The 14,805-nt window shown below is 32.9% G+C and overlaps 1 protein-coding gene across 2 annotated transcripts; it reads left to right on the top strand.

Annotated features, from left to right (window-relative positions):
- The first annotated feature begins 5,877 nt into the window (after positions 1-5,877).
- LOC126691801 (MLO-like protein 3) lies at positions 5,878-13,853 on the top strand. Of its 2 annotated transcripts, XM_050386962.1 has the most exons (15): positions 5,880-6,165; positions 6,287-6,344; positions 6,485-6,777; positions 6,904-7,020; positions 8,732-8,792; positions 11,394-11,482; positions 11,567-11,641; positions 11,772-11,863; positions 12,003-12,052; positions 12,154-12,194; positions 12,287-12,460; positions 12,552-12,587; positions 12,734-12,801; positions 13,184-13,244; positions 13,342-13,853. In XM_050386962.1, exons 1-15 carry the CDS (start codon positions 6,040-6,042, stop codon positions 13,666-13,668), a joined length of 1,668 nt encoding a protein of 555 aa, XP_050242919.1. In that variant the 5' UTR covers positions 5,880-6,039; the 3' UTR covers positions 13,669-13,853. The 2 variants fall into 2 exon arrangements, with proteins under 2 accessions (XP_050242920.1, XP_050242919.1); XM_050386963.1 differs by lacking the exon at positions 12,734-12,801 and having other exon boundaries at positions 5,878-6,165; positions 13,342-13,557.
- The last annotated feature ends 952 nt before the right edge of the window (positions 13,854-14,805 follow it).

Genomic DNA, 14,805 nt, shown 5'->3' with positions numbered 1-14,805 from the left:
CTTTTTCTTTTTAAGAAAATCATTCATGTTACTTTATTGTGTGACTTTAAAAACTTATAAACTAAACAATTTGTGAAAAAGTTTGTAATTATAGACTTATTGAATGTAATTACTAGTTATCCTTCTTCTTTTTTTTTTTTTTTTGACCCGGGACAATCTCTTATTTGCCAATAAATTCCAATTCAAGAATCCTCACAGGGCATAAAGTTTTGCACTGGATATGTGCAAGACACAATATCCCAAATAATTGTCGAAGGGTCATTTTGGATGAAGGGGGAGAGGGGGGGAATACATAGGATGGAGGGGAAGAGAGGGAGTCAAATTTAACTTTAAAGGTCACTTTTGCTACCCTTTTTTCACATCTACCTATATCATACACTATATATTTAATTATTCTTTTTTAATTATTTTTTCTCTCTCCAGCTCTTTCACAACTCCCCCTCTTCTTCACCAAATCATAACTCGTTGCAACCTAAAACTCCTTTGCAACCTCAAGAACCACATCAACTACGCTGACTTGATTAGGCCCTCGTTTGAGACAATCTCACTCCAAATTAATCTAAGTCTTTGGAGAGAGAGAGAGAGTATAAAAAAATCATAGAAAATGTTTTTGCTAAGCTACAAAATAGGCCAAATCTAGTTTTTAAAAAATCATAGAAAATGTTTTTGCTACTAGGAGCAAAGCCAGTAATTTTTGTTGGGGGGGGCCGAGGTAAAACTATCCTATTGATTTGTGATTCAAGAAAAATGCAAACTATAACATACTATATACATACATACATGTCTTCATGCATTAGTTTTAAAAAAAAAAAAAACAAACAAACAAACAAACTTAAATCCAAAGTATAAGTCATAACTCATATATAATACTGTAAGATTATTATATAAAAATTTTTTATTAGTGTTGTGGGGGCCAGCTAATCAGGAAGTACTGTTAAGGTAGTATTAACTAGGCCTATGGCCCGATCCGAGGATGTTAGACCATCCAAAGAGGTCCAAATAAGATTATAAGGAGAACGGAGTGAAGAGGGGAGTAGAGATAACATGAGATAAGTCCAACGAGCGTCCGAGGATAAAAGCCATCTCGGCAACAAGTGTTTGAGGTCAGCACGAGTGTCATATCATCATGGACTTACTTCGAAGTTACCTCATCACTAAGAGTTAGATATCAGACAAGGGATAAGAAAGGAGAAGGGCAACAAATATCTTCAAAAAGCTGCTACCTCCGCATTAACTGACTCCCAACCAACTTTCTGGCCGCATTAATGTGGAAGCGACACCTGAACAGTAATCAAGCAGCCTTACAACTACTAGTTGATGGTTCTGGGAAGTACTGGATAGGACAGGAAGGAGTTCTCCGAATCTAACCTACACATGTGTGGTAGTGGCGACACAAAGACTGGGATATATAACATGGAAAGATGTACTAAAAGGAGAGGATCCGAAAAAATAGAGGATGATCTAAGAACAGGACTGTGACTTTGGTATCACTTTATCATTCAACAAGACAACATAATACATACTCCTTGAGTTATTCCGATGACAGATTTTCTAATCTTACTTGTGTCTAATGGTCTTAAATTACCAAATTTAATCGTTTTTCTTCTGGAATAGATCTAGTTCTTTCGTCCACGCTCTACAAATCTATTGTTTGGGCCGCTTGGGTTTGAGCCCAATTCTGTTTTAGGTCCAATCCAATTTCAGTCCTTACAAGTGTTATTTTTATTAACACTCAAAAATATTAACAAGCTAAACACCTAATTGAACATCTAAAGGTCATTTTTTATCTTTATTTTTTCTTATTTTTATGAAAAACTATAAGTCCATAACATTCATAGAAATTAAATATCAGTACATAACAAAACTAGACTATATTTACAATTACAAGAAATGATATTCATAGAAATTAAATATAATAAAATCACTATAAGAAACCATAAAATAAATAGAATTTATATTCACCAAATTAGACAATTATAGTCAAAAATAAATTTAAAATCAGTTTCATAGCTCTCAGTAGAAATTGAACTAAAAACGAAAATAATAAAATAAATAAAAATTATATTGAAATAGCTCAAAAGAAATGAAGAAGAAGAATAACTTTGTAACATAAAATGCATTGTGGAAGAAAGGACTGGGATGAGAATTGAGAATGGGAAAGGGAAAAGAATTTTTTTTTTTAATGACTTTTATTGGTTTGCATTGTACTTGCAATGTAAACTTATATTGTAAACATATAATAAAATGTAGTAAATATAGTATATATTTGTAAAAAGTGTACAATATATAGTAGAACTATAAAGTAACACATGGGAGGGAAGACTTTGGCCAAAATAAAAAACTTTCTTGAGAGTTGTTTATCTTATAAATGCTATTACACACTTTTTTATTTACAAGAATACATCTTTTGTTTTTAGGTGAAAAGTTGAGATTCTTTAGGGCAAATTTGGCTAAGGGCCTACCATTATTATAAGGTTTTTAAATTTTTTTTTTTTGGGGGGTGGGGAGGAATAGCCCCCCTACCTATAACGTAGCTCCACCCCTGCTTACTACTATAGATTATTGGTGTTTTTGCTAGCAGTTAGCCTAATGTGCAACAAAATTTATCTATGTTGCAAGATAAAGTTCAAGTAAAACATCTTTTTGTCAAACCTAATGCTAGTGCTCTTATTGGTTTTATTGTGTTTATTGTTAAATAGTAGTCTCATTCAAGTTGGGTTTGAGGAATGACTTAACTAATTTGTTACCTTTTTAATTTTTATCATTTTAATATGAAATGATCATTCTTAAGATTCAAAACATACATTTTTTGTCAAGAACCTTGTAATTTAAGTAGTACATTTAGTGTTTCCAATAAAAAACATTTTATGATTTAGGTGGTATTTAACTATTTATGGCTTTTCATAAGAATGAGTGTGGATTCAAGTATTAGCCGGTGTTTCCCGTCTTTACTCTCTCTCAGAGAGAGAGAGAGAGAGAGAGAGAGAGAGAGAGAGAGAGAGAGAGAGAGAGAGAGAGAGAGAGAGAGAGAGAGAGAGAGAGAGAGAGAGAGAGAGAGAGAGAGAGAGAGAGAGAGAGAGAGAGCTCTAATTTATTTTCTAGGTTGCGGTCAACTTTTTTTAATGTGAACTGGTTAAGTATGAATAGGTAAATGTAAAAAGTCAATAGCCTACCATTGAATTACATGCCACTTTTTTAACATTAATTCATTTGCACGGATTAAAGAATTTCTCCAATCACTTATGAAAATATGGTTCAGATTTCTCATTAATTTCTATATGTTCCAGCTGAAGCATGAAATCATACTGTAGTTGTTTTCCATTTTTGACCGGAATATGTCGTATGTGCCATGTGGTAAGCATGCATGTACGCCGTACAAACCAGTACCATATAATATGTTTAATTAATGTACGGGACTTTATTACTTTACAAGAATTGAGAAATATCATGTTCAAAATGCTTACATAACGCATGACCCATCTGATTTTTTTATTCTTTATTTTTAAAGATTTTTTTTTTTTTTGATGAGAAATTTTTAAAGAATTAAGTGCAAAAAGAGGCTTGTGGTGTGCATTATTAAACAGACACATCTATTCAGCTAAAAAAAAAAATCAAACAAACACACCCCATTTGTTCTAAAATTAACCAGCTATTCATTTTTATATTTAAAAAAAATTATTATTAACAAAACCTTTCAAACAAAAGTGCCCACAGCAAGCATCCAAAATGCTTTCAGGGGCTTCATGCATGCTTATTAGTTATAACAACAGAAATGCCTTTTTTGCCTAACAACAATATGGGTGGTAGAATTATACATTATCATAATTTTTACCACAACTTATATATATATATATATATATATATATATGGGGACGGAACCAAGATTCATACCTGGGGGGCCAAAGTTTAAAACCAAAAAAAAAAAAAAATTATGAAAATAAAAACTAACATCTATTTCATATTCAACAAAATACTATCTACAAAATAAGTATTTCTTAAACATTTCATATTATAAAACACATCAACAAAGTATAACATACAAAATAAGTGTTTCTTATTTTATGTGCGATTTTTGTTTAGTCCATATTTATTTATTTTTATTTTGGTTTTGTAGTTAAAGGGGCATGAATTTTATTTATTTATTTATTTTCTTGTAGGTTAATATCTAAATATTTTAGAGAAGGAGAGACAAATATATATATATATATATATATAAATATAAAGGCAAATCTTATTTTTTTTATACTAGTTTTTTTTAAAATTTTTTTAATTTGGGGGGGGGGGGGGGGGGAATGGCCCCCCTCTTGCATAGTATAGGTCTGTCCCTGTATATATATTTTAAATTAGGATTTATGTTATTTATGCATTAGTCGGCCATTAGTATTTAGTGAAAAGTAATCCAATTACTAGTTGACATAAATACAAGTTATGATAAAGTGTCTCAAAATTTCATGATAAAGTGTGTCTCAAAATTTTTTCAAAATTAACCTTTGCAAATAGCGAAATTGACATTTTTTTTATACTTATGTTATTTTTAATTACTATAGAATACAATATGTGTTATGTATGAATCAATTAACATGCATGTGTTTTGACCCACTCTTTAGAACTATCACATTCAAAAGGTGAGAGGCCAAAAGTCTTGTAGCTAAATTGACATCTTTTCATGCATAAAGTGCTTAGGAGTCTAAAGGGGAAAATGTTTGAGTTGTGAAGTTAGCAGTATGTTGTAATTATCTCTAAAAAAAAAAAAAAAAAAAAAAGGGTGAGGTCATTTAGCGTAAAGTCACTACCTAATCTGTTTTCCATGCGCATATGTGTGAGCTCTATGTCCATAGGTTTTCTAAATTATTTTATTTGTTGATGCTTGGATTACTTTGTATACCCACCAAAAGCTTTGTAAACCCCCTTCGATTGCTTTCTTGAATAAATGTCTCCTTCATACCCAAAATAAAAAAAAGCTTTAACACATAAACCTATTTCCATCGTTCCATGTCACAATTTACTATACAAATTTTGTCTATTGATAATTTGGTACCATAAAAAGCTAAAGGTACGTACTTCAAACATGTGTAAAAACTAAAAATGAGAAAGAAAGGGAGCTTGAACTCTAATTACCTTTTTTTTTTTTTTTTTTGAGAGAGTTTCAATCTATGACGTCCGCTCCTGATTATAGCTCATTATCATCAGACCAAGACATCAATCAATTTTTGATATAGGCGGAAATTGAACCTCAAATCTCTTATACAATCATCAGAGACTTTATCAGTTGAGCTAACTAGAACCCACAATCTCTAATTACTTATTCAAACACGTGTAAAAACTAAAAAAGAGAAAGGAAGGGAACTCTATTACTTAAACAAAACAGCCTATACTAAGCTGGACGTGGTCCAGCTTTGTTTTAATACACTATTCCATCAAAATAGCCTATATGGACTTCTAACTTCTAAGAAGAACAAAAAAGTCAGTTGACGTTGTTGCAATATAGACTCCATTTCTGGGAGTCTAAAACTGGTTTTATTCAACACGTCACACTTGATTCCGTGAATGATAATTAAGCTTTGATTTAAGAATATCTACATGAGAAAAAAAGGTCAAGAACAATGAATATGAAAATCACACATCAAAATAGACAGTCAAATGCCACGTCACAACCTGTCATATATATCCACGTGGCAATCGTCATATATACGGAGAGCTCAAACTCTTTAAATTTTTTTGACTCCCAATCAAACGATTGACCGACCTTATATTAAATTTGATTTGAATAATACATTAATTAATACAAACTATAATTCAATAACATGTTTGTCATCACTTGAATAACATTTTAATTAAATGGGTTATTTGAGTGTGAAAGCAGAGAAAATTGTGAACATAAGAGGAAGCCAAAATCAACATTTCGTTATATATGCGGCATGCCTATAAGAACAAGTCTTGGCTCCTCAGCTCTCACCATCTCAGGTCTCAACCAACACACTTATGGTTTATTCAACTGAAGAAAAATCATTCCTCTAACAAGGCAATCACAAGAAAGTCATGGCGGGCGGAGGATCGTCCGGTGCCTCTCTCGAATACACTCCGACATGGGCACTTGCCACAGTTTGCTTCTTCTTCATCTTCATCTCTATTATCCTAGAATACATCATCCATCTCCTTTCCCACGTAAGTATATATATTATGTATTAAGATCCTTTTTTTTGCTCCACTATTTTGGGTGTGTGTGTGTGTATGTATATGTTATAAACCTGAAGCTAATGTCAAAAAATTAATGGTGCACGTATAGTGGCTAAAGAGGCGTAGGAAAACCGCGTTGAACGATGCATTGGAGAAGCTTAAATCAGGTGCAATCAAAATAAATATACATGTTTTGTATAATTTTATGTTGTTTATAGTATACTTGTATATATGTGTGTTACTTTATAAGAATTTTATAAGGTTTTAACTTTTAATTGATCTTTTTGTGTGGGATTGATTTGTACAGAGTTGATGCTTCTGGGGTTTATGTCCCTCTTATTGGCAGTAACTCAAGAACGAATTTCTAAAATATGTGTACCTAGCGGCGCTGGGAACATCATGCTCCCATGTCGTAAACAGACTAATTCCGAACCTGAAAACCTAGTAGCAATCAAGCACTTCACAAAAGTAATGATCTGGAATTTGTCATCGATGAATGATTTGTGGGGACCTTATAGAAGGCTGGAAGAAGAAGAAGAAGAAGATAATGATGCTCCTCCCAGTCCACCTGAAGCTGCTGCAACTGATTCTTGTCCAAACGTATGTTTCTTAATTGAGTACTGCTACAGACACAATAATTTTCACAGTTACAAAGAAAGGAAAAGAAAAAAAAGCACCATATGTCTGTTTACTGTTTTAACAATTAGAATGGGATTTAATTTGCAGGGAAAGGTTGCCCTAATGTCACAAGATGGGATTCATCAACTTCACATATTCATTTTCGTGTTAGCAGCTATGCAAATCGTGTATACCATTCTCACTCTAGCTTTGGGTAGGGCCAAGGTAAAAAGCTTGCTTAACCTTTATTTTTCCTTAGTCAACTTAATTTATGGTTATTTTTCCCATTAATTTCCCATGTTCAAATCGCTGTCCATTTGAAAAAAAAAAAAAAAAAAAAAAAAAAAAAAAAAAAAAAAAAAAAAAAAAAACTTGTTATATATGGTATTTGTTTGCACTTTTCAAATGTAAAAATTGATTTTTGAAACCAAATATATAATATATGCCTTTGGTAAACCAAATAAAACCTGTTTTTTGGAAAATGCTACTTTTTGAAATGTGAACCAACTTCATTTTAACACACCACAGCTCTTCAGAAATTTTGCAAAAGCTAACATTCGTTCATAAATATTATTGTTTAGAGTCTATCTTCAATTACCAAATTGGCCAAACATTTTATTGAAAACCCAATTTTTCCCTTTGATAAATCAAGATCTATAGCTCAAAAAACTCTATTACCGTTGAGAGACTGTCTTCTCTTCTCTATTTTTTATTTTATTAACGTCTTACATATCTAATCTCAAAAAACTCTCTTGTTTTGCTTCACATTGGCTGGTAAAAAAAAGAGCTCAAACACAAGGGACTCAAAGCTCAAAAGACACTCACATAAACACAAAACACAAAAGTCTCAAAACACATTGAAACTCACACACACAACAATGGAGTGTATTTGGCCTAAGAGCATACCTTCTAGCAAGAGAAAGCCAATAGAAGAGCTTGTTCAAGGCCGTGATATTGCAAATCAGCTATGTTCTTTGCTTAATAAGTTAGCTGGAGACAACAACAACAAGAAGACAGACCCAGCTGACGATCTTGTTCTGAAAATCTTGAAGTCCTTTACTAATATGTGATGGAGTGTGTGGGGCTTTGTGTGGAGGAAAGTAAGAGAAAAGAAAAATAAGAAGATGAGGAAGAAGTGAACGAGTGGATGAGAAAAAAGTTTAAAAGGGTTTTTGGGTTTGGGTAAAGCAACGTGGAAGAAAATATAAGGAGTAGGAACAAAGATTATTTCATAACTTCTTTTTCACAACTGTGATATTAATAAAATTTTATTTTACAAAGATTAATTTTAAATTAGTATTGTGAAAATATTGTGATATTTTATTATATCTCTAAATTTTTTAAATTAGTATTATTTTTCTTTAGAAAAAAAATGGTACTATTGATAGAATATTTTTATAATAATTTCATAATAAAGTTTACATAGTAAGTTATTATTAGTTCTCATTTAGATCTACTAGTGACAATTTTTTTTTTCCTACCATTAACAACAAGTCATATAGACTTTGTTGTGAAATTTTTGTGAAAATATTGTGTCTATAACTTGCATTAAGAGAAGTAATTAAAACAAAGAATTATCTTTATATATACATTGTCATTTTTGGTAATTTATCTCTCAAACTGTCACTTTTATAAATGCTAATCAAATACTCAGTTTTTTCAAAAAACACTTTTTTTATAGTTTTTATCAAACACTCAATTTTTTCAAAAAATTCAGTTTCATACCGCACTTTTTGAAAACCCCACTTTTTAAAAAAGACAGTATTTCAAAAAGTTGAACTAACCTCACCTAACTATAACTATGCTTATTCCGCTTTCATACTCATACCACCTAGAAATAGCAAATATACAAAATAAGGAAAAGCTTTCTTAATAACAATTGAAACTCAACGTTGTATGGCTGACTGACTGTGTCTTCCTCTATGTGTTTTAATAGATGAGACGCTGGGAAGCATGGGAGAAAGAAACTCAAACAACAGAGTACCAAGTTGCCAATGGTATGTTTAAAATTCATTCTCATGAATCATGATTCACTGTGTCTTTTATTAGGTAATGGACTAACAGTCTAACACGACAATATAAACACAAAGAAAAAAAGGAAAGTGAAAGAGGCACACAGCCACATATAATTTTAATTGAGTTTGGTGACATTTCGTTTTCGTTGTTATATGCCAACTCCATTCCTCCCCACCACCAATTTGTGGCCCCTGCACCCATGAGTGGCAACCATGGCAAGCGTAATAAGCAATCCATATATGGTCAGGTCTACAGAATTCAATTCCTAAGAAGAACTAAACCATTTAGTACGAAAGAGCTAGCATATTCACGAGAAGTAAAAAAACCCATCATTTTTCGATCGATGACTCAAAAATAACCCATCATTTTTTAGCTCTAGAAATTACCCAAAAAAGAGTCTTCCTTTTGGTGTGATCAATTTTTGTCCTTTGGTGGGTGAAGAAAGACTCTACAGTCTACATAATTCAAGTCTTGAATTTCGTATTTCCAACTTCTAAGTTGAGCTTTAGACCTACACTAATCAAATTGGCCACAATAATCTCTAGTAGTAGTTTACAAGACTTGACCTTAGAGTATGTGCCTGTATTCATTATGGCAATAACCTTTGACTGCGAATCTGCGACTGATTCATAACAGACACTATTGGGTTGGAGAAATGTGAATATTTTTTTCCCAACCCACATAGATGTGAAGGTCGTTGAAGAAATGTGAAGATTTTTTTCCCAACCCACCTAGATGAACCAAGGCCCAATCAAACATCTTGGGTTGGTTTTTGTGAATTAATGGATTGAGTTGGGTCTTAAAAATTTTTGGAACTTAGGTTGACTTGGGTTTGGTTTGCAAAATTTTCAATCAAAGTGATCCAACTCAGCACATGATACTAATATTATATATATACATGATTTATTTATAGCTACACTACTCACACCACCGTGACAACTTTAAATCCTAATCATAGTTTTGTTTTTCTTTTTCACATCTCAACTAACATTCACTTTCTTGTGAGTTCCAATTAGCTCAACTGGTAAAATTTCTAATAGTTAAATAAGAGATTTGAGATTTAATTCCCGTCTACACTAAAAATCGATTGGTATCTTAGTTTGATGATAAAGAATATTAAAAATGGACGCTATAAATTAAAACTCTAAAAAAAAAAAAAAAAATCCACTCCCTTCACACATCCCCTCCCATTGCTCATGTTTTACCCCCTAGCTAAAACCTTCCTTTGGTTAGGAATGGCAAAAATTCTCTACCCATTGACCCGTTCCATCCTATCTTTAATTTTGTAAATATATGCTTGTATTTAATATATATTTACGTTGTGTTTGTAAGTAATATTTAATCTTTTTTATATGGATTATTTATATTTTATTTTTTTGTATATACTATTACACTCTCCTAAAAAAAAACTTATTTCTCTCCCTTTTAGCACTTTCACTACTATCCATTCATTTATCCCTCATCTCTTTCTAATGAAGGTCAAAAACACCTTATTAGAGATGGTTAAATACCATCAACCCGCTACCCTTGACTTGCCTCACTTCTTTTCTTGCCTACATTGGCTTTCCCCATCCTAAAAGGGGAACAGGGCACTTTTGATTTAATCCTACCATGTTGCCATCCCTACCTCTAGTGTCACCCTTCAGCTCTCTCTCTTTGCCATGGGGTCACTCTCTCATCAATTATGATCTTTAATCTCACAGTCACACTCTGTCTTGTCCACATCTCAACATGTTGCCTTCAAAGTTCAAACCGGCCTTCTACAAAGCTTAAAAGCCCAATTTGTTATATTAGACCAAACAAAAAGGCCCCAACCTAATGATCTAACCTAACTTAATTTGATTATTGTGAGTTAGGTTTGGTTGGGTTGGTTCAATAACTGAAATAGATTGTGTTGAGTTGGGTTAGAGATTTCATAACTTGAAGATGTCAAATAGGGTTGAAACTTGAAAATATCCTAAACCTTAATCAATTCCATTCACAGCCTTTAGTGGAAAAGGGGAGAGGGAAGAGGAAGGATGCCATTGAACTGTAAGCCCTTTGGCAAGAAAAGTTAAGATTACATTATACATTTGTTGTCAATTCGTAATTCACCAATACAGTGTCAACAAAGAAAAATGGTCTAATCTATGGATGCAAAAGATATAATTTTAAATTAGATAATTACTGTATTTGTAAATTAATATGAATTTTTTACTTAATATTAAGATGGACTTTCAACCCTGCTTAATATATATTACTCAATACTACTTAATAATATAATGTAAATTTTTAGTTTTGTACGTTCTAACACTTTGCATCAATCTTACAATCCAAATGGAAATTAAATAATGATAATAGCTCCGTTAATATCCCAATGGTATATGTGATTTTACTCATTATCTTCACATCACGTGACGTAGGGTTGATAAGTCTATATCAAAAAATGAGAAACCCCGTTTTTCATTCAGCAAAAAAAATAAAAAATAAAAAATTTTAAATGCTAAATTCTCTACCTATTAATGAAATCATGACTATATACCTGAACCTGATTACTCCACATCATATAAGTCGTGATCAATAATATTTTCAATGATGATCAGATCCTAATCGATTCAGATTTACAAGGCAAACAACATTTGGAAGACGGCACCTGACTACTTGTACAGAAACATCATTTCAGCTATGGATTGTGAGTTGCCTCTCTATATCTCCAAGTAATCGATTTATATTTCAGTTTTAATGCCTTAACGCTTTGGGTTGTGAAATGGGGCAGAAATGTTTCTTCAGACAGTTCATTCATTCAGTAGCAAAGGTTGATTATCTCACTTTGAGACATGGTTTCATCTCGGTAATGAGCTTTCAAGTTCCAACTTTTTCTTAATTTTATGAATAATTACACACACAAAAATAAAAATAATATAAGACCAAAGTGCTTCTGCTACTTAAACAAGGTGTATATTGTTCAAAAAAAATTTCAGGCTCACTTATCAAGCAGGCTTGACAACTTCAATTTCAAAAACTATATACAGCGATCCTTGGACGAAGATTTCAAAGTCGTGGTCGGCATCAGGTTGTTGATTTTCTAAATATTATTGTTCACAAAACAACTAAATTTTATGGAACAAAAATAGTACATTACACCTTTGATATATATTGATTATGAAATTGTTTAATTTCGCTCCACTAACATGTTCTTTTTGTCTTAACAGCCCTCTAATGTGGTTTCTGGTTGTTCTCTTGCTGCTCCTGGATGTGTACAGTAAATATTGTTCCCTTTTGTTTCTTTTTTCTCTGAAAGTCAATCTAATTTATCAATTACTAAAAATAAATTTTCATTAAAATTTGTTTGGACTCAACCAGGTTGGAATGTATTTCTCTGGGTATCCTATATTCCTCTCTTGGTAAGCATTTTGCAACATAGTAACCACCTTGTGTTGCATCATTAATTTCCATCTGATTCTTAGTTTCCTTCCCATTACAATTGCTTTTGTAGATTGTACTCATTCTAGGAACCAAACTTGAAGTCATTGTTGCAAGAATGGCTCTTCAAACCAAAGATCAGAACAATGTAATTATAGGAACCCCTCTTGTGAGACCAAATGATCGCCACTTCTGGTTTGGGCACCCAGGATTTGTCTTGACTCTTATACATTATACTCTATTTGTGGTAATTCCTCCTCCTCCTCCTCATGAAAGCAAAGTAATAATATAAGAAGAGTTAAGATATTATAGATACTAACTTTTCTGGACCTTCTCAGAATGCATTTGAGCTCGCCTTCTTCATTTGGGTTACAGTAAGTTTTCTTTCTTATTCTTTTCCATTTTCCACACCATATAGTTTTGAACTTTGAAGGTCTAGTGTTGGAAATTTTTGTGTGGCAATGTCAGATGTCTAATATATTTTTCTTTTGGTTTCAATCCTATTTTCCTTCTTTCTCAGATACAGTTTGGTTTCAATTCTTGTTACCATGAGCGCACTGCGTTCATTATCACCAGGATTGTGCTAGCGTAAGAACAGCCTACCACTTATTTAGTAACCTGTGATTTACATTTTGGTAACTTCATAGCAAGTAATGTCAAGAACAACTTTTTTCATTACTTGAATCAAAACAACATCACTTTCACTTGAGCGAATTACTGACATTAATTTTATTATGTAACAACCATATCATGGGTTTATTGGTAATTTAGTTAGAAGACAAGAACATGTTAGAACCCTTTGTTCCATCATCCTGATTCCAACTTATGATTAATTCACGAAAAGCCATATAGTTCAACTGACACCTCTTTTTGTTTCTAATAAAAATGTCTAAGAGTTCAAATCCTTATACCCAACTATCGAATTATAAAACAAACCTATTAGTGATTCTAATTTCCTTTTATTCTTCAGGGTGATAGTTCAAGTAATTTGCAGCTACATTACTCTTCCTCTCTATGCACTTGTTACACAGGTAACCATTTTAAAAATAGTTCCTATGCTGGTATTTATGTAGCACACTTTCTTGACATCTAGCACATATATAACAAATTGCAAGTGTTTGTTCACAGATGGGATCTAACTTCAAGAGTAAAGTACTAGAAGAGCAAATGGCCAATATTATAAGGCAATGGCACGCTGACGTAAGGGAGAGAAGGAGGAAGCAACAACTATTCTTGCAATCTCCTCGCACTTCTTTGTCTGCAGAATGGAGTCCCAGAAGGGTTAGTGCCACTGAATTTTCTTCTTTCCTAAGACCCACATCTGTACCAAGCGACAGCATTAGGAAAAGGGAAATCCTAGAAGAAGAAGAAATAATGAGAGAAGAGGCAGCTAGCTCATCTACACGTCCATCCCGGCCTGTCACTTTAGAACTCTCGACCGTGAGAAGAGAGTAGATTATTGATGACTGGGAGATCAGCTTTTGTGTGTGTGTGTGAGAGAGAGAGAGATAGAGAGAGAGCAGTGTTTTGTAAATTATAATTCACCATACATGCAACTATGTTTTGTGTGCCTTTACCGTGATTATATGAAAAATGGGTAGAAAAATGAATGGAATAATCAAATGAAGATCATTGTGAAAGATGCAACGAGTTGTTTCTCTTTGTCAGCCTCACAAAGGAGAAACCGTAGTTCTCAAAAGGAGATAGATCTTTGGCGAAACTTCTCTGCAGAAAATGAGCTACTCGTGGAAGCTCTCAGACTTCTTTCCATAAGCATAAGGGTATGTCGCGTTGAATTGAGGGAGGACACAATCTCAATGGTCAGCTTGGAAGATGATGTACATGAAATGGTCTCACAGCTAATTATAACCACCGAAGCTGAGCCTTTTTCCACACTAACCATTGTGGGGATGGAAGGCATAGGTAAGACAACTCTCGCAAGGGTGGTTTATAACCATAAAGCTATTCAGAAACATTTTCCTTTCAGATATTGGGTGGCTCTACCTGATATGGTGGACTATAATAAGGATGTACTCCTAAAAAGATTAGGAAAAAATGTCCTGCCGAATCATGGGAATGGGAAAGAAAAAGAGTACTCATTCAAGGAGGTGAATGATTTCTTGAAGCGCAAAAGGTAACTTCTAGTTCTAGACAAAGTCTCTAACAAGAAAATTTGGGATACTCTAAAAGAAGCATTCCAGGATTGTGAAAATGGAAGTAGAATTTTGCAAGCAAGTCTAGACGATCTTGTGCAATTTGTGCGGATAAAAGCTCATTTTGGATTTCTTCCCATCCTGGATTATACGTCATTGTGATGAATAAATCTGGCTTTCCAAACTTTTGAACCAATGACATTGCATTTTGAAATCGTTGGATCATATCGCGCGGACTTCCCAAAATGATGAAAGTAGAATGGTTCTATGTCCAACATTTCCTAAATATAAGATAAAAAAGTTGGGTCATTAATAAATATTAATACCAATTTGCCGTTAATAAAGTAATGTAAATTTCAAATGTAAAGTTTATATTACCAGTATCACTCTTTCCTTCATGGAAAGCATCTTGTAGGCCTTGGTATAGATCTACCCTAAT

Source organism: Quercus robur, chromosome 7, assembly GCF_932294415.1.
Source record: "Quercus robur chromosome 7, dhQueRobu3.1, whole genome shotgun sequence".
Taxonomy (NCBI): Eukaryota; Viridiplantae; Streptophyta; class Magnoliopsida; order Fagales; family Fagaceae; genus Quercus; species Quercus robur.
The sequence above is the reverse complement of the archived record's forward strand: the minus strand, read 5'-3'. Positions and strand labels throughout refer to the sequence as shown.

What these genes read in the sequence shown, in the direction of transcription:
- LOC126691801 (XM_050386962.1), top strand. Translation starts at nt 6,040, where the DNA reads ATGGCGGGCGGAGGATCGTCCGGTGCCTCTCTCGAATACACTCCGACA. An exon ending in CATCATTTCAGCTATGGATT is followed by an intron (nt 11,483 to 11,566) that starts GTGAGTTGCCTC and finishes GAAATGGGGCAG; the next exon opens with AAATGTTTCTTCAGACAGTT. An exon ending in TGAGACATGGTTTCATCTCG is followed by an intron (nt 11,642 to 11,771) that starts GTAATGAGCTTT and finishes AAAAAATTTCAG; the next exon opens with GCTCACTTATCAAGCAGGCT.